Consider the following 24,357-nt stretch of genomic DNA (forward strand, 5'->3'; position numbering starts at 1 on the left):
CTTCAAGGACTGCAGGGTCCTCACACAAGACCTCAACTCTGTCTCCCTAGACAATGCAATAAGCAGATGTGACTGTGTACCCCTAAAACTTCACTTATAGACTCTGAAATTTGAGCTTTGTACAATTTTATGTTCCATGAAATATTCTTTTGATTTTTTATTTGTCTTTTTCAGACAGGGTCTCGCCATGCCGTTCAGGCTAACCTTGAGCTCACTTTGAGTCCAGTCTTAAACTCACAGTGATCCTCCTGCCTCAGTCTCCTAAGTGCTGGAATTACAGGTGTTCGCCGCCATGTCCGGCCACTTCTTTTGTATTTTTAGCCACTTAAAGATGTAAAGCCTACTGAGCCATACAAAGGCAAATAGTGGCTGGATTTGGCCATGGAAGTTTGGCAGCCTGGCTCTAGCGCTTTGGTTGCCCTGTGAGGCTACCGGTGTTGATTTTCTGATTGTGCTTAATGCCTTTCATGAGGCTCCACTTATCTACATAATTTGGGACAGAAAGACAGAGACAAAAGAGACAGAGAGGGAGACGACCGTGAGATCGGCAGACACCTGGCTCCTTTCTGAAACTCTTTCTCAATGTCGAAGAGGTCTTGGTATTGAGGTGCCATCATCTTCCTCCTGACACTGAGAAGGTTGTTGTGCTCCGTGACAGACCCAATGGAAAGTACACTACATCTCAGCTTATTGTCATATGTCATATTAGCGCACACACACACACACACCTGCATTGGTTGTGATGATTTTAGCTAGACTGTTGACCAACATGACAGAATTGGCACCATTATTTTCTTTGGGTTTCATAGAAAATGGCCAAACCTGTTAAGTCACATCTAGAAAAGTCTCTCACTTCTCACTGCCAGTTCTGTTCAAAGTGATCCTTTTTTTTTTTTTTTTTTTTTAAAGCCTGTCTAGCCACCACCTCAGTTCCCTGATTTCCACTGTAACATTAGTAACATTATTACATTTTTTTTTGCGACAGGGTCTTGCCATATAATTCAGGCTGGCCTCAAACTCGCTATGTAGCCCAGGCTGGCCTCGAACTTGCAGTGATCCTCCTGTCTCAGCCTCCCAGTGCTGGGATTACAGGTGTGCATCCCCATGCCCACCTAACAGTAGTTCTTTTTAAAGATCAATTCATTAGCATTAGAAAACACAGCTGGAGGTAAGTGTGGGTCTGTCCTGCACGGTGTTTCCCACTGCCGAGGCCGCGAGTGGGCGCCCTGCAATTTCTCCTCTGCGTCCTGTGAAGACCGTCCCCGTGCTCTCCGGTCCCCTCACAGCTCACACTCTCCTTCCTCTTCTTGTGGAAATCTGCAGCTACACGCGTCTTCCATTTGGGCCGTTTGTGCTGGTTTCATAAACGCTAGAAAATAAGGTAAAAGATACTTAGATTTTGTTGTCCGTGTTAAACCCGTAACACCTGCGTGCCGTGAACCACACCGAGAACAGCTGCGGGGGGCATTCTTTGCATTAACTCACAAACTTATCCACAGGAGAGTTCAAAACACGTGTGAGCTTTTTTAAGGATGAAGATTTTTATCCTCTTACCAAATATTCCACCAGCTAAAAGCTTACTTGAAAAACTTATTTATGTAAAAACTTTTTTTATCTTCTACAATGACTAGAAAAGTATGTAGCAAGAATTACGGTAAGCCAGGCCTGGTGCCAGGCATGGTGGAGCACCCCTGTAATCCCAGCACTCTGGGGGCTGAGGCAGGAGGATCACCGCAAGTTGAAGGCCAGCCTGGGCTACAAAGTGAGCTCAAGGCCAGCCTGAACTGCATAGCAAGACCCTGTCTCAAAAAGATGAGAGGGCTGGAGAGATGGCTCAGTGGTCTAAAGCACCTACTTAGAACAAGCTTAGCAAAAGCATTGGACTGTGGTTCAATCCCCCAGCACCACATGCCAGCCAGCCCTGCCCCCTGGTGGGCTGAGCTGGTCTCTCTCTCTCTCTCTCTCAAATAAATAAATAAATAAATAAATCAAAAAGATGAGAGAGAGAGAGACTGAGACTATAGCATAGAATACTCTAAACAAAACAGCAGTTTTAAGTCACCCAGATATGTATTAGTCTCCCGATCACTTAGAGATTAGACATTTTCTTTTGAAAATTTGGTGGCATCAAGTTTAAAGCTATTTCCACTACTTCCATCTGTCAGTAAGCAAAGATCTGGTTTCTGCAGCTACTTCCTGGTTTTCTTTTGCATGTTAGCGTGAAGTATTTATTTATTTATTTGCGGTACCGGGGATTGAACTCAGGGTCTTGCGCTTGCCAGGCAAGCGCTTATTCTACTGAGCCATCTCCCCAGCCCGAAGTGTTTACATTACTGCTGAGCCACTTTCAGTGCCGAGCAGACAGCCCTTCGTAGCCTGGCCAGCTCAAGGCCTTATCCCAGTTCCACAGACTTGGCACTATCCACGACGGCACCATGACCACACAATCTCACTAACTCCAAATACTTACGACCAATGGTCAAGACTTTCAGCATATCAGTGGGCATCTTTGGAAACTGTACTGAAGATCAACTAAAACACAGAGACCCGCCTTGGGAGCTGGAGATGTCATTCTCTGGCATGTCTGTGCCTCTGAGGACTGCTGAAACTGTGTACATTGTGTATAAAACAGTAGAAGTCTCTGGGAGGCTAGAGAAGAGAGACCAGCTAACAATCCTCAGGGTCCGAGGACTGTGGTGGCCATGTGCTGTCCAGGTTCTCTTTCTGCTGTGGACTCCCCAGCTCGGAAGCAGGTACAGCTAACAACCTAAAGATGCCAGTGAGTGGAGACCAGAACAGATGGAGCAAAGCCTGCACGCTCCAGCCACAAGGCCAGGAAGTGGGCGGCCACCAAGGCCAAAGCTTTTAGCCTGTGGCTCTCCACTCCAAGAAGCCATCATGGACACAGCTGTGGACCACATCCACGCCCATCTGTAAATGGGGCTTAGCACCGCCATTCTGCCTGCCATGCCAGCCCCGGCCCCGGAGTTCACTGAGATGGCAATTGAGACTGTGCATGGTGACACATGTCTATAATCCCAGCCCTTGGGAGGCTGTAAACAGGCGGAATTAGGAGTCCGATCTAGTGGTGAGACCCTGAACACCCTGTAGACCATTCCCTAAAATACCAAAAAAAAAAAAAAGCCGCATTCTCCCTGAGCTGTGCCAACTCTCTTCTCCCTTCCTGCTGGGGTGAGTGTCCCCAGAGGGCTGATGGAGAGTCCGACTTCACGATGCTAGTAGTGGCAAGCTCACTCCTCACAGTGGCCAAGGGCCCTTTCCCATCCCAGCTGGGTTGGTGTCAACTGAGTCTGGCAGGTGCCTGATGTCCCCCATAGAGCGGGCAACCCCAAAAAGCCCTTCATGTGAAGAGGCCTCATGCACACCCTGGATATCCACCCCACCTTGCCGTCATGGGCTTGGAGTCAGAGGAAGCCTGAGGGATTAGGAGACTTCAATTCGACCCAGTCTCATAACTCAATACCCACAATGCCTGCGTTTCAATGGTAAATCTCTTATACTAACAACCAAGATCTCACCTTGACATGGAAAAATAAAAGACAGTCAACAGAAGCCTGTGGCCAGGGGACACTCACACGAAGGGGAACAGCCAGCATGAAAATGCTTCTCCACGCAAGCAGGAACATACCTGAACCCAGTGAGGACAGCGAAGATGCAGAGCAGCCGCTGCGGCACATAACTCTAGCACCAACCGCCAGGGAGGCTGAGGTGGGAGGAGTCTGTGAGGCCAGGCATTCAAGACCAGCCCACAAGAGCAGAAGGCGTTGGACCAGGGAGATAGCTCAGTACAATAAGCACGCCTGCCTGGCAAGCACAGGGTCCTGAGTTCAATCCCCAGTATCACAAAAAAAGAAAAGAAAAAAAGAGCAGAAGGAGCTACTGAAACATAGTGACATGGATTACAGTATACGAACATCATCCCAAGTAAAAACAAAGCCAATCTTAAAGGGTCAAAAGGGTCAAACACCAGACAATTCCACTTATAGAACACACCTACACCTAAAAATGATGATAGAAGGGAGAGTGGGTGGGTGTGGGCAAAGTACCATGTGAGGGCTGATCTCTGCGGTGGTGGCTGGTTCTGCATTCCAGTCATGCTGCTGGTGCGTGACTCCAGGCGGGATGAAATCACATACACCGCTGCACACACAGCGCACACTGTGCTGGTGCTGCCCTATGCCCCGTGGTGGGGATGCCAGGAATGGCATGGGATGCTTTTCTGCACTATCTGTGATTTTCTGTGAATCCACAGTTGTTTCAAAGGTTTTTTTTTTTATGGCCTAAAGTTTTTAGAAAATGAAAATTAATTGTAATCCCATTACACCTCACTAATTACTCATAAATACTTGACAACCATCTTATTGAGGACCCTGGGTGTCCTGTTGGGGGCGAATGGTGGTCCTGGGAGTTGGGTGTAGGTGACACCATGGAGATTTACGAGAGGTGTAAGCTCATAGAGGAGGATGAAACAATGAACCACAGAGTAGGAAAAGAGGTTCACGCAGACCAAAGAGGGCCTGTAAGCCAATGAGGAAAGGACAGATGCGCCCATGGGAACATGCCCAAGAGACTCATCAGGGCCTCACCAAGGAGGAAATCCAGATGGCCAATCAGACACGAGTAGAGATCGGGAAATGCAAATACAACCACGCTGAGCCAGAGAGATAAAAATAGTCTGGCAACACCCAGAGTGGGGAAGGACACGAGCCAGAGGAGCTCTCCAGCCCCTGGAGAGGGGCTCCGGCCACTGCAGAAACTGTCTGTCTACTGAGGACCCAGATCCCTGCTCTTCATACCCCACAAGGCTTATGCCTAGGCTAGTAAACCTACTGCGACCAAGATATGTTCACTTGAGCACGGACAAAATGATTCAACCAATCAGGCATGGTGGTGCACACCTGTGATCTCGGCGCTCTGAAGGGGACAAGGCAGGAGGATGGCAGGCTTTGAGCCCAGCCTGGGCAACTTAATGACTTAGCAAGACACTGTCTCAAAATAACAAATAAAAAAAGGGGCTGCAGTTCAGTGTAAGGGCCTGAGTTCCCTCCCCCCATATGTCAAACACTCCACCATCACTCTGTCTCGTAGGTCCAAGTGGTAGATAGCCCCGTGTCCACCATCGTCAGGACATGGGACACAGAGAACCATGTACCACCTAGAGATGAACTCGACATCATAGAGACGACACTGTTACATGACTGTGGCAGGGCATGGGGTCCAAAGAGAAGGATCCCACCTGGCTGAAGTTCAAGAGCAGCCCACATTGTCAAAACTGAGCTGTTACGTAGCAAAACTACACAAAACAGCAAGGAAGTGGATGCTATAAAAATCTCAGTGTGGTTAGCAGCTGTGGCCGGGTGGCTATGTGTGTCTAAGGGGCTTCACAGTGGGTTTCCGGGGAGCGTCTTACGTTCTGTTTCTTCACTCAGTTACGGTTGGTTTTACAGTGAGTTCAGCCGTCCATGTGTGTGTTTCTCTGAGTCTTTCACACTGTAAGAGTCCCATACTCTTTAAAAGAACCTTTCAATAAACTATAGTAGCATGTGTTTAGATTAAGGACTTACTAATGCTAGTTATCTTCAAATGTCTTTAACAACCTCCAAATAAGCATCATCTAATCTTAGAGGGTTTTAGGTGACAAGGGTTACAGTTTTGCCCCCAGAATGTGTTTCCTGTCCAGGAATCGCTCTTGCTAAGCCTAGCCTGTTATCACTCATCCTGTCCTCCATGAAGACAAAACTCAAAACCAGGCCCCCTCCATGTACAGATGGCCGGCGTGCTCCGAACACCGTCTGCCTTGGCTAGCAGGCACTGACCCTGCCAGACACTGTATGTGAGGAATGCTAATGAAGGACGCTGAAGATTAAAATCTCTATAATCCGGGTTGGTGCTATAATAAGCCACTTCCTTAAACCTTCTCCTCAATCTCCATGCCCACCTCAGAGCAGCTCGGAATGGGCGGGCGGCTTCCTCCTTGAGTCCCCTCTGACAGGTGACTGATCCACGTGCTACGTGCACACTTGCACACCTGACATTGCAGCACACTCAGACCCATTTTTCTAGACCTGGGATATGCTGTCCCATTGCCACTGCTGTCCCATGCCCACACTCCTAATGTTGGGGGCCACATCTTTGTTGGGGTCTAGCCTGTACACGGTGCATTGTGGCTTAGCAGTGTCCTGGCTTCTATCTCTAGATGCCAATTGCACCTCACACCACTGAGCCGAGGCCACCACAACTGTCCCCAGACATTGCCCTGTGGGGTGGGCAATGTCCCACAAGGAGGGTGACCTTGTGGATGATGCCTGGTCTCTGGCTGTTCCCTCCTAGTGCTGTGTCCCTGCTCTGCTTCCTGACCCATGAACTGAACACCTTGCTCCACCACACCCTTCCATGACAATGCTCCGGCCTGGACCACAGACTGCATCTCCCGAAACCGTGAACAAAATCAATCCAATTCTCCTTTAAGCTGGGGGCACTGGGCGCTGTGTGCCAGCAACGAGAAAGCTGGCTCTCTACACTGGAAAACTCTTGTCCTTTCAGTGCACACGTCTAAGGCTATTTTGCCGGCCTTACGTCGTTTGAACATGTACACAAACTTCTTCCTGTTCCAGTTGAGGACGGAGCGCTGGCACAAGCAGAAGATCACCAGGAACACAACCACAATCAGCACCAGGAGGACGGTGAAGAGCTGCGGAGAGGGCCCTGCGTGGAGGACGGGAGAGACCGGGAAGGAGGGTGTTTGTATGGATGCTTGGGTTGCTGCCCACCCTGGAGCTCCTAAGCTCAGGACTGACCTGCCAACCTAGTGTCTTATAGTTGGATGACTCTAAAAAATAAATAAATAGAAACAAAAACAATTTAAATTGCCCTGAAGGCTCATAAAAAATAGCAGCTTGGGCCTTTCTGGTATATAGAACATATGAGGCTTTATAACCTCCTTTCTTGGCATTCAGAATGGTGCAGTGTCTACTGGGGTGACTCTCCCCGTGCCTGGCCCACCAGTGGGCACCTCAGGCTGAGTAACACCTGAGGAAAATGGATGGCCCCGAAGGCAGCAGACAGGGAGGAGGACACCAGGGATTTGGAGCTGTGGTCAAGAATTTGGGATGTCGCACTCTACACTGGCTGGGACAGGCAGGGGACACGCACTTTGCTTTCTCTCCCAGACAAGGCCCAGGGTGGAGGCAGTACCTGGAGAGAGGTCACCTGGAATTGGCCCGCAGAGCGCATCGCTCTCCTTCGTCCCATTCACGAGTACAGTCTTTCCATGCAAAGAGCATCTTGGAGAGTTCAAAGGGAAAGGGTCAGATCATTAATTTTGATACAGAGGATCCCAAGGAAAAATTCTGACACCTGTCACCCAACAAAGGAGCCTAGTGACAAGGCTGGGCGGGCCGGGGCTCATAGGCAAGCAGCAGATGTTAGTTATGACAAAGTGCCCCCTGCTGTCTGGCCTCCTCCAGTGTGCACCTGACTTGTGAAGTCCCCGCAGCTCCCTCCGCCACCTGCCCCAGCTGATCCTCCCTTCTCCCCAGGCTGGGGGGCAGTGCAGGGCACCCCTAGCTCCAGGGCTGCAGAATGCAGGCCATTTAGCCTAGTAAGTTAGTCTTTTGTCTCTACCCACCCCCACTTCAGGCTCATGCCCCCCCCCCATCTCTAGCACATGTGGAGGGTGGAACAGCGTTAGCTCAGCCTGGATTTCAGACGCAGGGTGCAATCTGTACTTGACACCTCCCAGAGTGACGCTGCTGAGCCACACAGCCTAAGCCTCAGGTCGCCTCCACAAAGGAAGGTGGTGGTGAGAAGTGGTTGGGTACACCCCAGAGACACACTCTTTCATGCTTGGCCACTCCTGGCCACGTGGCCATCCTCCCCCTCCACATCACCAGCATGGCTGTCCATATATTTGTTCCTTTTCCTTAGCCCGCCCAAATCCACCCACCCTCTGGAGGCCTACTCCAGTCATCCAGGCAGACTCAGCTAAATACTCTGACCAATTTGTGTTGAAAGACTTTAAAAACGGGAGGCCAGGCTATAGCTCAGTGGTAGAGTACTTGTTGAGTATATGCGTGGTCCTGGGTTCAAATTCCCAGCACAGAGAGACAGAGACAGCGAGACAGAGAGACAGAGAGACAGAGACAGAGAGACAGAGATAGCGAGACAGAGAGACAGAGACAGTGAGACAGAGACAGTGAGACAGAGAGACAGAGACAGCGAGACAGAGGGAGCCAAAGACAGAGAGAGACATAGACACAGAGACAGAGATAGAAAGACAAAGAATGACAAAAAAGATCATTAGAAAAATTCTAGAGCTAGACATGGTGGGCTGCACCACTAATCTCAGCACCTTAGAGGCTGAGGCAGGAGGATCACCTGGAGTTTGAGGCCAGGTTCCATCCATCCATCCATTTTAATCTGTTATCAAACCAGAACATGTATAAAATAGAATAAAAATGTTACTGTAAAATAATAAAAATGACCTTCTAGTGGCAAAAATCAAATAAGAACAGGCCAAAGGCATGTGGAATCTAAAGCCGGCTTGCCTGGAGTCTCTGAGCCCCCCGCACACCTGTGCCGCCGTGTCCTGGGCACACACAGAGCAGGCCCAGCACAAACCTCATGGCCACTTCCACCTCTGACCAGACACCGTGGGTTCCTTCCCTCCCTGTGACGGCCACATGCCCCAGTGCACATGACACTGGGAGTGGCAGAAGTTCCTTGTCCCTTCAAGATAGGGAAGGCAAAGGAGCCGAGATCGGACAGGAGCAGACCTCTTCCGGCTGGCGAACCTGAGCTCAGCGCTTGGGACATGACTCCTAGAGAAAAATGTCTGCTTCGGCCTGAGTCTCTGTGTCCCCCAGTGTCCCCATACTGCCTGTCAGCAGGAATGTCTGTCACCCTGCATTCTGTAGGTGGGAAAAAGCTTCAGGGTAGCATTCTTTGTCTTTCAGTTTACACTGGAGGGTTTATTTTTTAGGCAAAATGAAGTGATACTTACTTGGTCCAGGGTCGACAGACGCCACCTTTCTTATCATTAAATGTCCCAAAGCAACAGTCTTTACAACCTTGGAGGGAAAGCACAGCTGTGATAAATACTCCTCTAGGTATTTTCCCAGAGGAGTTAAAAACATCACATTTCAGTGATCCGTCACCCCCACGTTTATAGCCGCACAGCTTATAATAGGCAAGTCTTGGAAGTGGCCTTAAAGTCCAGCTACAGATGATGGCTGAAGAAAACATGGCCTTACTGCACAAGGGAGTCCTGCTCTGCCTTGGAGGGTGAACTCAGCCTTCTGAACAACTGGTGCCCCCTGCAGCTACGTTAAATGAAGTGGACACTCAGGTTTAAGTATCACATGGTAGGGCTGGCCGTATAGCTCAGCGGACTAAACCTTGCTGAGTAAGCACAGGGGCCAGGGTTTGATTCCTGGCACCGCATGCTGCCCTGGTCCCATCCCCAGGTGCACTGAGCCGGTGATGGAGTCCGGGCGTGGCGGCACACACCTGTAATCCCAGCACTAGGGGGACAGGAATCAGGAGGATCACTATGAGTCTGAGCTGCATAGTGAGACCCTACACACATACACACACACACAAAAAAAAACCCCTAAATATCACATAGTTTCTCTTAGATGAACCACACAAAATTTGAAAAGCAAAATAACAACCATTTAATAGGAAAAACGCATGGTTCTATTACTGAACACCCTGATTTCAAATGTATTTCCATTTATGGAAAAATAATGGAACTATTATTCCACTAATAAAATCTACCATGAATTAAAAGGTGACATCAATGCCATACTTCATGCTGGTTAGTTATTACTTCAAGATTCCACAAGTCACAGGACGGATCTACTTAACGCACGGGACCGAAGGAGGAGGAGGAGGAGCAGACCCACCCTCTTCTGTGAATTCCTGGCCTCGCTCACAGTGGGGGTGGCACCTGGCGCAGCCTGGCCCGGAGCAGCGGTACCCTGGGGGACACTCGCACTCGGCATTGCTGGTGGGCGAGCAGGGCTTCTTTGTCCTGAAGGGACCTGTAATGCGCAGATGACATCGTGTGTTAGATGACCCTCCCCCTGCACTTGAGGGAGCAAGCTTAAGCTCGGCGATAGAAGTTAGGCTCCCTGTGGCTCCCGTCCAAGCTGACCGCCGTGGAGTCCGTCACTGAACTTGCACTCTCTGCGAAGACACTTTAACACTGCTCATTCAAGCGCCCTGTCTTAGCAAGTGAGTATTTCCTCTACTATTTAAAAAGCTTAACCACAAGTAACTGCTATTACATTAACTGATTTACTACACTTAACCCCGGACAGAGGAACCAACATCTTTGCTGCTTAAGATTGGCAGGAGAGAGCAACCAGTAGACAGAATAAACGCCCGTCCTCCCAACGGCCTTCCAGGGAAAAGGCGCATCTTGGAAACCATACCTTCGCATTTTCTGCAGATGTTGCAGACGGCTTGTCCGCCCGTGCTGGAGTAGCTATTTGTGGGGCAAGGAATACAGGGCTGATCCTTATTTTTCTCACAGAAAGTACCTAATAGATGCAAATAATAGGCATACACGTTTGACAATGACCACCCGTCACCCAAAGCATCATGACATTCGTAAGAAAATTAAAAGCAAAGCATGGCCTGTTTTCTAGGTGTCACAATGACAGACTTTATTCTGTTGATTAACTTTTTTAAGTTATATATTTGCAAGACTGCCCTTAACATAATCACAGGAAGGGCCGGCCAAATAGTTCAGCGGATTAAAGAGCCTGCAAACAGGCACAGGGGCCAGGGGTTCGCTCCCCGGGCCTGCTGTGCCGGCTCCGCCCCTGAGCCACGCTGAGACAGCCATTGAGACTGGGTGTGGTCACACGCTCCTGTGATCCCAGCTCTTGGGAGGCTGTAAACAGGCCGATCATTATGAGTCCGATCGAGTAGTGAGACCCCGAACACCCTGTAGACCCTTCCCTAAAATACAGGGGGAAAAATCATAGGATTAGAAAGAGCAAAATGCAAATATCGAAACAAAGAAACAAAGAGGAAGGAGAAACTTTCCTCTACCTGTCAAATACAACACAAAGGCTTCTCCTGATGGATCCAGGAGGGTAATGTGACACGTCAGGGAGAAGACGGGTCCCCTTCACTGGGGCACTGGGGTTTATACATGACTGACTTTCCTTACTGGGTCAAACCATCTGCCTCCTGTTCACACCCTGTGGCACCCCAGCTTAACCCAGGACCTTGAAAACAGCTCTGGAGCCGGGGAGGTAGCTGAGTGGCATAAGAGCCGGCCCGGCAAGTGCAATGCCCTGAGCTTCCAAAACAAGCAAAAAAGGAAAGGGAACAACTCCAACATTTTCCTCAAGGCTTGCCATGCGCCATATACTGAGCTAAGCCTGCCGTAACATCCTCCTGCCATCGTAAGTCACACGAAACAGGCTGACTGATTATCCCAGCTGACAGCCACGGCCCAGAGGTCAAATGACTGCGCTGTGTTCATACAGATAGTTTGTGACATCCGCCAAATATTTGTAAGTGAATGAACAAAAGACCTAGCAGTCGGGGACAGTGACACTATGCTTATAGTCCCACCACTCTGGGAGGCTGAGGCAGGGAGTTCCCAAGATGGAGTGCAACCTGGGTAATTTGACACCTTGAATTGCTAAAAATAAAAAGAACAGAGCTAAGGGGCCAGGGAGATGGCTCAGCAGAATAAGTGCTTGCCTGGCAAGCACCAGGGCCTGAGTTCAATCCTTGGTTCCAGAGAGAGAGAGAGAGAGAGAGAGAGAGAACAAAAAATAACAGAGCTAGGGATGTAGCTCAGTGCAAAGGCCCTGAGTGCAACCCCCAGTAACAACAAAAAAAGACCCAAACCCTAACCAAACCCTAAGACAGGTCACTGAACATGTGAAGTCAGTACTTACCCGCTGGACAGTCAGCACAGGAGTCCAGCATGGACCTCGTTCTCTCGACATTGGCGACCAACAGCACAGCCATCACCACACTGCGAAAGCCCCTTTCCATGCCCAGACCCCGCATGGATCAGACACTCAGGGAGGGTCCCAGGAGAACAGCAACCAAGTAGACAGCCTCACCAGTGTCACCCTGCAAGACACAAGCGTTTCCCAGGTTTCTCCTTCTTAGAAGCACCTACCATTTTTAGGCAGAATGAACAATGGAATACTGTGAAAAGTAGCAATTTGTAGAAATCTCTATTACTGGGACAGGACAGGTGTGACTGAACATGCAGCTCTGTGTGTGTTTGCTGAAGTCTCACAGTGACATTTCCAACATATTCTTTAAAAAAAAAAACAAAAAACCACAAAAACGAACAATAGGAAGAACTTCTGGGGACTTTCACAGCATCATCATCCAGATTGCAATGTGGCCCTGGCTGGCTGCCTGGGAAGCACAGGGCGGCTCCTCCCTCTGGCTGCCCAGGTAATCGCTGACACTGCAAGAGCTGTCTGCTCAGCACTCAACCACGTTTCCTTCGACACATGCAAGCACTTGCCTATTTAGAGATTTGAAAACTTTTTAAACGCTTCATTTGCTAACAAATCTGTATACAAATGCCTGTTGAAGAGCAGTTATCACAGATTGGAAGGGCAGAAAGTATAGGCAGACACTCCTCACAAGGCCAGACTTCCAGTCCCGTCTCCCCAGCTCAGGTCCCCGAGGTACCAACCTTGCGATCGTGAGCCGCAGAGAGTTTTCCACTGCTGCAGGGACAGCTCACAGTGAGCTCTGAGCCCCAGCAAGCACTGCTGGTCAGCCCTGGGAGTGTGGTTCAGGGAGGCGGGGCTTCGTGGGAAGTCCCCACCCAACCACAAGATCCACCTACTGACAGGAGGCTCATTGAGCTGCTGACCTCAAAGTCCCCAGAGCCTGGGTCCCACTGATAGTGGCACTTCCAACTGCTTCTTGGAAATGGCTCTCTCCTGTTAGGAAAGGATGTGTCCCTTCAGCAGTTCTCTGTGCCAAAGCTTTTAGCGTGTCCTTAAAATATTTGAGATTCCAGGAATGAAACCACTTCTTCTAAAAAATATATATATACATATTTGTTTGATACAGGGTCCCTCCATGCAGCTCAGATTCATATCGATACTCCTGTCTCAGCCTACCCAACTCTGGGATTATAGGTGTGCGTCACCACGCCCGATGTCCAAGTCGGCATGGCATGCGTACCAGGGATCGAACTCAGGTCCTTCCACTTGCCAGGCAGGCACTTAGACTGCTGAACTTTCTATCTACCCAACCCCAAAACCACTTCCTGATGAAGACTAATGTTTTGGCTGCCAGCTGTCCCCGAAGCTCCATAAGATCCTGGATGCTCCAGCTGGCATTTCATGGGTGGTGGGACTGGTGAAGGACGAGGGGCATCATTTGTGTGGCATTGTGTGACATCCGTGGGCAAAGTGGGGACCCAAGTAGGACTTTAGAAAACCAAGATCTTGGATTTAAAAGAAGGGCAAGAAGAAAGAAAGGAAGAAAAGGAGGAGGAAGAGGAGGAGAAGGAGGAAGAGGAGAAGGAGGAGGAGGAGGAGGAGGAGGAGAGCAAGGGGCTCTAGGACGACATAAGGCAGCTCACAAAGGAGAAGAGGACAGAAAGGAAGAGAGGATGCTCTCGTGGCTGTAAAAGGAGCCCGACCCTCCCCGAGGTCGTTCAGCCCCAAGCAGGAAAGAATGATCCTCCAGGAGCGAGTGAGAGGGGCCTGAGAGGTGGATGGGGCAGCAGAGGAGCTGGATTTCCTCGCGTTTCTGCTGCCGAGTACTCAGCAGTTCACACGAGACAATCCGTGTGGCTGTCCACCTTAGAAACTTCCAGGGGCTCCCTGCTGCCTGCAGGTAAAACCTGGACCATACATCCAGGACTCAAGGACTCCCCTAGATCTGGCCCTAAAGTTGCCTTTTCAAAAAAATTAAAATAGGAAACAAAATTTAGAATGGGGTCCACTTTGATGTGTACAATTCAGAGAGCTTTACCACGTTCACTACTAATACATTCAGTGCACAATGCAACCGTCACCAGGACCTACTCGGAAAGTAGCCGCCTGTCCACAAGAAATCCCATTCTGTGGCCAGTCACCACCCCAGACCCAGGCACCTGCAAATCTATTTCTTGTCTCTGTGAATCTGCCTACTCTGGACATTTAATAAAAATGCGATCATATCAATCATATCAATGGGGTCCACAAGTGACATTTTTCACTTCGTGTCACGTTTTCAAGGTCTTTTCATGTTGGTCATGAATTGGTACTGCATTCCTTTTTTTAATTTTTGTATTGAGAAATAAATATGAATGAGACAGTTTCACAGCTGAGTAATAGGACAGTTTTGATAATCAACACATTGTACACTGTTATCTTCTTAGTGGTTATGCACAGTACAAGAAGCAAACAGGTTATCCTGTCCAAACACTGTTAGTACACCTCTTTCTTCTCACTGAATTAAGTGAAAGTAGCTGTGTATCTATCCTAACTATTTTGTATATATAAATACAAAATTATCTTTCCTTTGTATCCTTTTTTTTTTTTGTTCTGTCAGAGGTGAATATTCTGTTGGCATCTAAATACTACAGGTGTTTGAATTCAACTAAACAATCCAACTCTGCCTAGCAGTCTATAATATTAGTGGGTTATCCTCAGAAGTTATTGACTTGAGCCTTTTGCAGCTCATCATATTAATATGAATTTACTTTATATACCTTGTTTTTATACTTTTCTGCTGGATGGTTAAGACCAAAATACAGCAAGACCTATATAACAAGAAATGCAACTTTTTTTTAAAATATTTATTTATATTTATTACATTTATTTATTGTGTGTGTGTGTGTGTGTGGCCAGCTCAGCCCACCAGGGGGCGGGGCTGGCTGGCATGTGGTGCTGGAGGATTGAACCGCGGTCCCTGTGCTTTGCCAAACTTGTTTCAAGTAGGTGCTTTAGACCACTGAGCCATCTCTCCAGCCCCAAGAAATGCAACTTTTGTATCTGATAAGGTCAGTCAAGGACTCTCAGGATTTACCCCGTAGCCCTGTTCCGCCCTTGGCTGCATTCCTTTTTGAGTCTGAATAATATTTATGTGGCTCTAGCATCTCTCTCTCTCTCTCTCTCTCTCTCTCTCTCTCTCTCTCTCTCTCTCTCTCATTATGCAGCTTGGACTCATAGTGACCCTCCTGCTTTCAGCCTCCCCAGCACTGGGATTACAGGCATGCGCCACCACGCCAGGTCTCCATGGCTGGCTCAGTGCATCTGGGGCAGGGCTGGTGCAGCATGTGGTGCAGGGATTGAACCCCAGTCCCAGCACTTGCCTACACAGGCACTTAGCAGCCGAGCTATCTCTCTGGCCCTCTTTGCACATCTTCTTTCTCGGTCCATCAGTTAACCGCCCCTTGGGCTGTTTCTGCTTGGGGGCTCTTGTGAGTACGACTATTAAGAACACTGAGCCGATGTGTAGTTTTCTGTGTGGATCTGTGACTTTGGTTTTCTGGGGTGCAGTAACTGGGAATTGAACTCACAACCTTGTGCTTGCCAGGCAGATGCTGTGGCACTGAGCTACAACCCCAACCCCACGTGTGACATTTGGAGGAGCTATGATTTTACTTTCCACAGCCGCTGTGATTCTTCCCATTCCCTCCAGCAATGAACAGTGGTTCAATTTCCCCACTGATGCTTGTCATTTCTCTATTAAAAAAAACCCTGCTACCGTCATCCTATTCGTTGAGAAGCCCTATCTCAGTGAGGCTTTCATTTCCCTCCCTTATCACAGTTCCATCACACACACACACACACACACACACACGCACACACGCACACACGCACGTGCACACACCAGGTATAGGGAGTGTCGGAGGGCAGCACCACGGTCGGGAGCCCAGCCTCTGCTGCCACTGCCCTTGATTGAATCTGGGCTCTGTCATTGCTAGGTGTGCCAACTCAGGCAGATTCCTCACCCTCCTCGAGTACTGAGATGTGCAAGTACAGCTTGTAACTCTACGCAGCACCCTCCATCAACGAGGAGTCAATGAAACCATGTTGTGGTTAACTCAACGCCAGACCCGAAACTCACAGGAAAATAGCAGCTAACTGTGCGTGCCTGTAATCCCAGCACTCTGGGAGGCTGAGGCAGGAGGATCACAAGTTCAAACTCATCTCAACAATTTAATAACCTAGCAATACTATGTCTCAAAATAAAAAAGGAACAACAGAAACAACAAAAAAAGACTGGACTCAATAGCCAGGACCAAAAAAGAAAAGAATAACTATTATGAGACATGTTTTGAAATACTCCTTCCCCAGCCTCCCACGCTTATCATCAGTGAAGTAACCACGGACGGGCAGCCACAGAGAAGGAAAAAAGTTCACGGGACGTCTACAAAGCGTGTTCCCAAGTCCTGTGAGGCCAGTGACATTTGTGAGCTCAGCCTGACCTCACTCTGGCAGAACTGACGGCACGTAGGAGTGACACACCATACCAATCAGGGTGCTGACCCCTCCTGCCGCTTGGAGAATCACGGCCCAGCCAGCTCCCCATTTACATGCAGGCTGTGTTTAACATCACGGTGTGACATTTAACGGCTCGATTCTCAGCTAGCTCTGGGGTCACCTGCCGGCAGAGTGACGCGAACGTCCCTTGAAGTGATACCCTTCCTTCCAGCACACAGATTAGCCCCCTCCGTGGAGCTTGTGTGCCACCGACGCAGAGTCCTCACCGAGCTGAAGGCCCCGCGGCTGGCTTTATCAGCTGCAGTGAAACCAAAGGAACCCCTTGAGAATTACTCCACCGAGTGCTCTTTATCTTTGTTACTGCATGTTTGGGCGATAAAACGGCCAGACTCAGTTACGACAAAGGACAGTGAACTAGGTGGAAGCACCAGCTAAGCGAGCAAGAGGGGAGGGGAGCGGCCCTCGAGTAAGTGTCCTCCAGACACCTCTGTCCTCCCCAGTGGCCACAGCCCAGAGGAGGCAAAGTCGTGCACAGGGCAGTGCACCCTGGGCTCCTGTATGTCCCACTCCCAGGCAAGAATATCGTGGGAAGGCCAGTGCCCAGGGGTCCCCAGTGTCGCCCCATCTGATGGACGTTTGTGGGGCAAGGGGCCTGTGCATCGCAGGCTTTGGAAGAGCTGCACACACATTTTGGAATACGTGTAGCAGTCAACAATTCACACTGTCCATACTCTTGGATATAAATACAATGTACGCACCACGTGAGAGCTCAATTACAGCTAGATGTGCTGGTGCACACCTGTAATTCTAATATCCGGGAGACTCAGAAGAATCAGAAGTTGGAGCTCACAACATTTTGGCCCTAGCCTTCTAAGGTCAATTAAGACTCAGGACATATGAGAACTTGTACTGTAACGTCATGGACCTCGGTAGTGTCCCAAATTTTCTGATCAAGAAGATTATGGGGCCAAAGAGGAAAGTGATCGATGACATAGAGTGTGCCTAAGGAGAGTCACATGGGGAGAAGACACTCTCTCAGGCTTTCACAGAGAGCACATTGGCCAATCAATGGCCGTGACTCAACCACATGGCTGCACTGACAAAGGTTCTACAATCTGAGGTACAGGATCTCAGCATAAATCCTGAGGGGATTTCACTGACCTTATCTGACCCAAAAGCTACAACTCTTGTTGCATAGGTCTTAACCATCCAGTAGAAAAGTATGATGATGAAATATAGGAAATAAAGCTATGCTGTTATGTTGAGCTGTGGGGGACTCAGGTCAATAATTTCTGACATTGCCAGTTAAACAGAAGACCCAATGCTATTATGGGCTACTGGACTCTTTTAGAATATTTTGCTGAGTTTACACACCTATAATATTCAATAACAGAACTTAGAAAAAATGGGGTATACAGATGAATGTCCATTTTGTATCTGTGTATTCAAAGTGGTTAGGATAGATATATAGTTGCATTCTCTTAATGAATAGAATGATTTGTTCTAATGGTGTTTGTAAATAGGATCACAAGTCCGCATCTTGTACAGCAATTAACCACTAAGAAGAATATATGCAGTGTATTATTTGTTGAAAATGTACTTCTGATTTGATTTGAAACTGTCTCATTGCTATCTGTTTATCAATAAAACTTTGAAAAAAAAGAATAAACGTTCACTGAGATCTGAAAAAAAAAAAAAAAGAATCAGAAGTTGGAGCTCAGCCTGGGCGAGTCAACTTAGGGAGACCCTACCTCAAAATAAAGCTTATAAAGGACGGGGGGTGTGGCTCACTACTGAAGGCCTGGATTCAATGTCCAGCACTACAAAACTCGAACAAAACAAACCCAGCAAAGCAACAAACCAAAATGAACAAAAAACACTGATGCTTCACTCAAATGAGGGCACAGGGCAACATAAATGATCAAGACCCAGTACGTATATGTGTCGAGTCCCCAAGATGAATGTGATTAGTACATATCACAAACATGTATTAGCAAAATAGAATCACCTGGAATGACAGTGAACCCCCAGAATTGTAAAAAAAAAAATAATAATTTTTGTGAAAGATAATTTAAGTAAGTTTCATAAAAATTTGAAATCTTACATTACATAAATATGTGAGATCTAACCATTATCATTTATACTTTTAATGGGTACTTTTGGTTTTTGGTTTTTCTGGTTTTTTAGGTATCACACTGGGGCCTCAGCCCCATTTATTTGAATTGCCAGAGGTTCCTCAAATGAGCAGCAGTCTTCAGTTGCGGGCAGCCCATCCCCCTGCTTGGGCAGCACCCAAGAGAGACAGACGTACATGTCCTTCAGACTCCTTTTTCTGAGGTCTGGAGTTCTCAAGAAAGTATTTCTTATCTCTAAAAAACTAACTCTGCAGGGCCACCCAACATGCGCTCACTTAAACACAGTTTGCCCGTGTGGGCTAAATGCTAAATATTTTGCATCCTTTTCATCACGGACACAAAAGAGGTCAAGTTGATACTATCGAGGAATGAGCCAGGCTGGAACAAGTGTCCATGCTGCCTTCTTTCTGACCCCGGGGAGACACTTCTCCAAGGCGTTCACCCGAGCCCTTCAGAAGAGCGAGATGTGGGGACCTTGTAGGGGACTCCTTGGCCTTGGCCCTCTTTGGTGGCTCCAGAGTCTAGCCACTTTCAGCTCCAGAGTAAGGTGCAAAATGGACACTTTCAGGAAAGGAATCTACAGCTCACAGAATTTAAGCACTGGGGGACAGCTGCAGATATAGGTCCAAGGGAGCTAGGAGGTGCTTGGTAGATAAACCACATCTTTTGCGAGTAGCCCAGTTTGTCCAGGTTGGGACGGCAGGCCAGCGGCACCATCGGGGATGGCCCACAGAGCAGCAGCAGTACTTCATCCCCTGGGGCAGAAAGGTGCTCCCGGATCATGTCAGCAGTCACAAAGCCCTTGCTGTAGGCCCAGCCTGGTTGGCAAAGAGCAGAAAGCACTGGGTTGGATCTTTAGGGACTTTCAGGATGACTCGGATCAGCTGCAGCATTGGGTTATTCCTGTCCCTTCAGCAATCATTCCGCTTCTTTGCCTTTCGAGGCTCTGGTGGAGAGATTTCTTGTTGGGATGAATGTTAAAAGTCCCTTTCCCAGCGTAAGTGAGCAACCCGCTCGGCCCCCAGAACTCTACCACATATCCAACCTGGGGTACACACCCTTCAGGTAGACCTTGATGACAAGATCTATGTAGCCTTGGTCCTCATCACTGGTGACAGGAGCGTATGGCCTGATGACCAAGCTGCCATTGATTCATGCAGAGGCAGACATGTTTGCCCACAGGCAGCCCCAGAATGTGGTGGGTGGTAGGCAAGGCAAAGCGGAATTTCTTGGTGTTGTGGCTCACGGTCATCTTGTCCAGGAGTCGCAGCAGGTACTTTTCACTGGGGTCCAGAAGTGTCACCTGCAGCCGGCAGGACCTTCGCAACAAGTGCGTGCCCACGCCCACGCTGAACAGAGTAAGCACTCCCACCCCCAGGAGGCCAGCAGGATGGGGCTCTGCAGGCCAGGGAGCTCTAGCGCTTTTTCAAGACCTTTTAAGCTTACTGGGTACTTCTGAAAGCTTTATATACTGTAAACATGGGCCTGTGAAAGTAAGAATTTTAAAAATCTAGAAAAATAACTTTAAAAAGTAAACATGAAAAATGATTTTTTTTTTCAGACAGGGTCTCTGTACTTCAAACTAGCCATGAGCTCACTTTGTAGCCTAGGCTGGTCTCGAATTCGCCATGATCCTCCTGCCTCAGCCTCCCGAGTGCTGGGATTACAGGTGTGAGCCACCACACCTGGATGAAAATGATTTTATTATATTTTTTGAAAAATGATTTTAACTTAGAAATTCTACATTCTTAAATTCACATTTTAGGTTACTACAATATCTACAAATTCTGTTCTTGTGGGGTCTGTTATCTTTCACCACTTACTTCGTAGGTCACTACTCTCACCAACACACTAGCTATGTTAAATTTTCTACCTTAATGCATGAAATGGAAGTGAAAACACGCAGGAACCAAGGAGGCGCTGTCACCGTGACCCTACCAACCACCCTTCGGAGCCAGCCCTACAGCCTCGGGGCAGTCTGTGAAGTTCAGACACCCGCGCCAGCTGGGCAACTTGTTACCGAAAAGCAACTGGTTTTCTATGCTGTTCTTAGAAGACCTCTAGGTCAGAGGAGAACAGATCCTGGTACTCAGGTGCTCTGAGGTTCCTCTGAAGTGCTGAGACAATGTGGAGACACTTGTTATAGATTCATCAATAACTTACTTTGCTGTGTGGGAGATTGAACCCCGGGCCCAGTACAAGGTGAGCACAAGCTAAATCCTACCACGGAGCTGCATCCCTGGCAGGATAAGCCTTTCCTCGGAGGGTGAACGCCCGAGTGACTGCCCGCATGTGCTGGCATCAGCTCTGTAGCGAGCCTCTCCTCCGGACCCAGCTCTCTCTGGATATATATCGGAGATATATATATATATATATATATATATATATATATATATATATATATCAGGTCTCACTATTCAGTTCATGCTGGCTTTAAACTCACTTTGGAGCCCAGGCTGGCCTCAAACTCATAGTGACCTTCCTGCCTCAGCCTCCCAATTGCTGGGGTTATAGGTGTGTCTCATGCCTGGCTTACCTACCAAATATTTTTAAAATCATCTGTGATGTGACAATATATGGGTTTTCACCCCTAACATATGCCCATCCTAATTTCAAGCAAATCATGAGAATAAATGGTATTTTTAGGGTATCACTAAGAACTGCAATGTGATACTGGTTTTTACTGGTGTAGTTATGGCTACTGTATCTTCAGCCACGCTTTGTGAATTTCTTCTATGCTTGAACAAAATTCTCCATTTCTGTTAGAGGTTAGTGAAAATGAAGAACAAATTTCCATCCAAGCTCAGAGACGCCCTGAATTCTATCTGTGCCCTGCGGGGTACCAGTCACAGCCCCTTTGTGAAGCTCCTGTCACCTCCCAAGGAGCAAAACCTCCATCTATGCCGTTTCTCCCTCTCGCCACCCTCGCTAAGGTGGCAGCCCTGAGATTCCTACACTTCCTGGGCTCTCTGTTTCTCTGCCTGTGTCCCTTCGTCCTTGAGTTTAAAGACCGCAATGGCTGTACTGATGTCTTCTAATACTTAAAAATAAGTAACACTCTGGATTGCGCTCACACTGCAGAGATTACACCAACGTGTGGATTACCCCTTTCCCTAGCACCGTAGCCACTTGGCCAGGTGAGAGGCCACTATTCCTCTCCTCATGCTGGAAAACTAGAAGCAGGCTGAGCCGGGCATTGGCATCTGAGCCACAGCGTCTCCTGCAAGCTGACCTTCTAACTTAGTTTCACTACCTCCTCTCTCCTCCCAGTCCCTCAGAATACACAGGCTCTGCCCGTTACACCTGCTCTACCACGCCACTGCACGGTTCCAGAAGGGAGAAGCCAGGGACAGGAGCCAGGACTCTGATTTGAAAGCAATCTTAGTGTTGGGCCGAGTGTGGTGGCTGCGGCAGGGGCCACCGCGATCCGTCACTCCTGTGAATGGCAGGTGCTGACTCAGCACACCACAGTAAGGCCACGGGTTCCGTGGTTGCGAGCTCAGTCAGAAACCACAGCAGATTTCATCTGTTCGCATGACTACCAAGAAATGGTGGATAATTTAACCTTTGGGAAATGTGATGCAAACAGAATTGAGCGCCCTGTAGTAGTCACCTTTTGGAGCAATCTAGAATACCCTTGAAAAGTATCCTCATCTGGGGGTGAAGCCCAGGGTAGGGCTGTGATTAACATGAACGAGGCCCTGGGTTCAATCCCCAGAACAAATTTTTAAAAAATTACAAACATGTTACCCCAAATTGTTAATTAGGCAAGCATTCTGTATCTTCAATTCAGATGGTAATGGTGGCCAAGTACCACCAAGGGAGAAGATGGGCTGCAACGGACAACTGTCGCGGTCAAAGCAAAACCACCCCAAAAGCAGCAGTCTGGAATAGCGTGACTCTGCTGAAGGCCAGCTTCTTCCTGCAGAGGGCCAATGGTATCACTAGCACTCACCTTAGCCTAATTAATATCCCAGTTTATCTACTGGTTTCATAAATTCAACTATTACCAACCAACATTCAAGTACCCTTCCTCCAAGTAAAGATATCTGAAGAAAGATCTTGCTTCCTCTAAACTTCTTGCTTTTGTTGTACTGGGATTGAACCTAGGCCTTGCACATGCTAGGCAAGTACTCTACCAGTGAGCTACTTCCCTATTTCTTTTTTGAATTTTGAGACAGTTTTGCTAGGTCGTGCAGGCTGTTCTCGAACTTGTGATCTTCCTTTCCAAGACTCCCCCGCACTTTTTTTTTTTTTTTTTTCTTTTTGAGACACGGTCTTGCTATGCAATTCAGGCTGGCTTTGAGCTCACTTTGTAGCCCAGGGTAGTCTCAAACTTGGAACAATCCTCCTGCCACAGCCTCCCGAGTGCTGGGATTACAGGCATGCACCACCACGCCCGGCTGCCCCCTGAACTGTTTAATGGTGCTGTATTCTCTACCAAATAATCCCACTCACAGGTATTGTTTTTATTCCATGCCTGTTTCCAAGTTTCCATTGAGACTGGATAAGCCATTGGTTTTCATTTTTTTAGGTAAATATACTAAATGAGTTCTAATTATTTGTGTGCAAGAGGTAAATACTGTGTTGCATGTGTACTTGTGTATAAGTATCTATTTCTGCAGGATCTGTCACTGTCACTATCAAGCAATTTCATGCTAGTTGAGGGCTGGGGAGTGTAGCTTAGTGGTGGGTGTCTAGTACACCCCCAGCACTGAAGTTAATAATTAAAAATGATGAATTATTCTCTATCCTTTACCAATTCAATGAATTCCACTCCACAGTATCTATTTCGAGGTCTGCACATGATCTAACTTGCTTTCTCCTACGCACCTGCCTGAACGTGACTTCCTTGTTCTTTACTATTTGTCCTCACACCCCAGTTACAGGACTTTACTCCGTTGTTGTCTCGTTTATCATGCTTGTTTTCTCGCTCTCTGCATGACTTATCTCATCTTTTGATTCCTCAAAGAAGAATACCACGCTCTAGAAATGCGTGTGTGCACACACACTCACTCTCCCCCGTGCTTTCTTTCACAGTGCATGTGCCAGCCTGGCACGGTCATGCACTGCATAATGACATTTCAGTGAAGAGCAGATCATTGACCTTTGCCTCTCAAGATGATCATTTATGATATCATGGTCACTCTACTGTGAATAAGCACCGCTGTGGAGTTCCCAAAACGTATTTCTCAGAACATGTCTTTGTCATTAGTTGACACGTGACGACACAATCACGTGCTGATCATCTGTCTTCCCTTCTGAACAAAAGCTCCCTAACAGCTTCATCATTAGGCTGCTGTTGTATCCCGGGCACCCACAGCATTGCCAAGAGCTCAATAAAAACTTATCTGAACTTGCTTTCACAGCCTTGACAGGAAGGAAGAGGTTAATAAAGACCACCCGGCCTTAAAAGATGCCCACTACATGGGACAAAGCTTCCTGGAGGACTGACCCTACCATCACGTTTTCAGGATGGAGAACGTGAAAGGCTGACTCGAAAGCAGAGGGCATCCTCTGCTTCTGCAGAAGTATGAATAAGACAAGGTACAGGGTATATTCCAGGAATGAGGGAGGGCAGGTGCTAAGAATGTGCGAGATAAAGAGGTTTAAACCACACTGCGGCAGGATTCAAATGAGGGTGGCAAGCCTACTCCTTATTTTAATGCCCTAGATAGGAGTCAAGCCAGGCAGCCATCGCAGAACCACAGCAAAAGACCACCACCCTGTTCTGCTGAAAAGCCTCAGGAGAAGCT

The 24,357-nt window shown here is 48.1% G+C and overlaps 1 protein-coding gene and 1 pseudogene across 2 annotated transcripts; both read right to left on the bottom strand.

Moving 5' to 3' along the window:
* Positions 1-1,046: 1,046 nt before the first annotated feature.
* Positions 1,047-12,778, bottom strand: Tnfrsf9 (TNF receptor superfamily member 9). Of its 2 annotated transcripts, XM_023699354.1 has the most exons (8): positions 12,710-12,778; positions 11,946-12,126; positions 10,458-10,565; positions 9,927-10,064; positions 9,023-9,089; positions 7,216-7,304; positions 6,598-6,726; positions 1,047-1,369 (listed from the first exon to the last, which is right to left on the bottom strand). In XM_023699354.1, exons 2-8 carry the CDS (start codon positions 12,058-12,060, stop codon positions 1,281-1,283), a joined length of 735 nt encoding a protein of 244 aa, XP_023555122.1. In that variant the 5' UTR covers positions 12,061-12,126; positions 12,710-12,778; the 3' UTR covers positions 1,047-1,280. The 2 variants fall into 2 exon arrangements, with proteins under 2 accessions (XP_023555122.1, XP_023555123.1); XM_023699355.1 differs by lacking the exon at positions 6,598-6,726.
* A 6,387-nt stretch (positions 12,779-19,165) lies between these two features.
* On the bottom strand, positions 19,166-20,838 carry LOC101569508 (annotated as a pseudogene).
* Between the last annotated feature and the right edge of the window lie 3,519 nt (positions 20,839-24,357).

Source organism: Octodon degus, unplaced genomic scaffold, assembly GCF_000260255.1.
Source record: "Octodon degus isolate 3935 unplaced genomic scaffold, OctDeg1.0 scaffold00113, whole genome shotgun sequence".
Lineage (NCBI taxonomy): Eukaryota > Metazoa > Chordata > Mammalia > Rodentia > Octodontidae > Octodon > Octodon degus.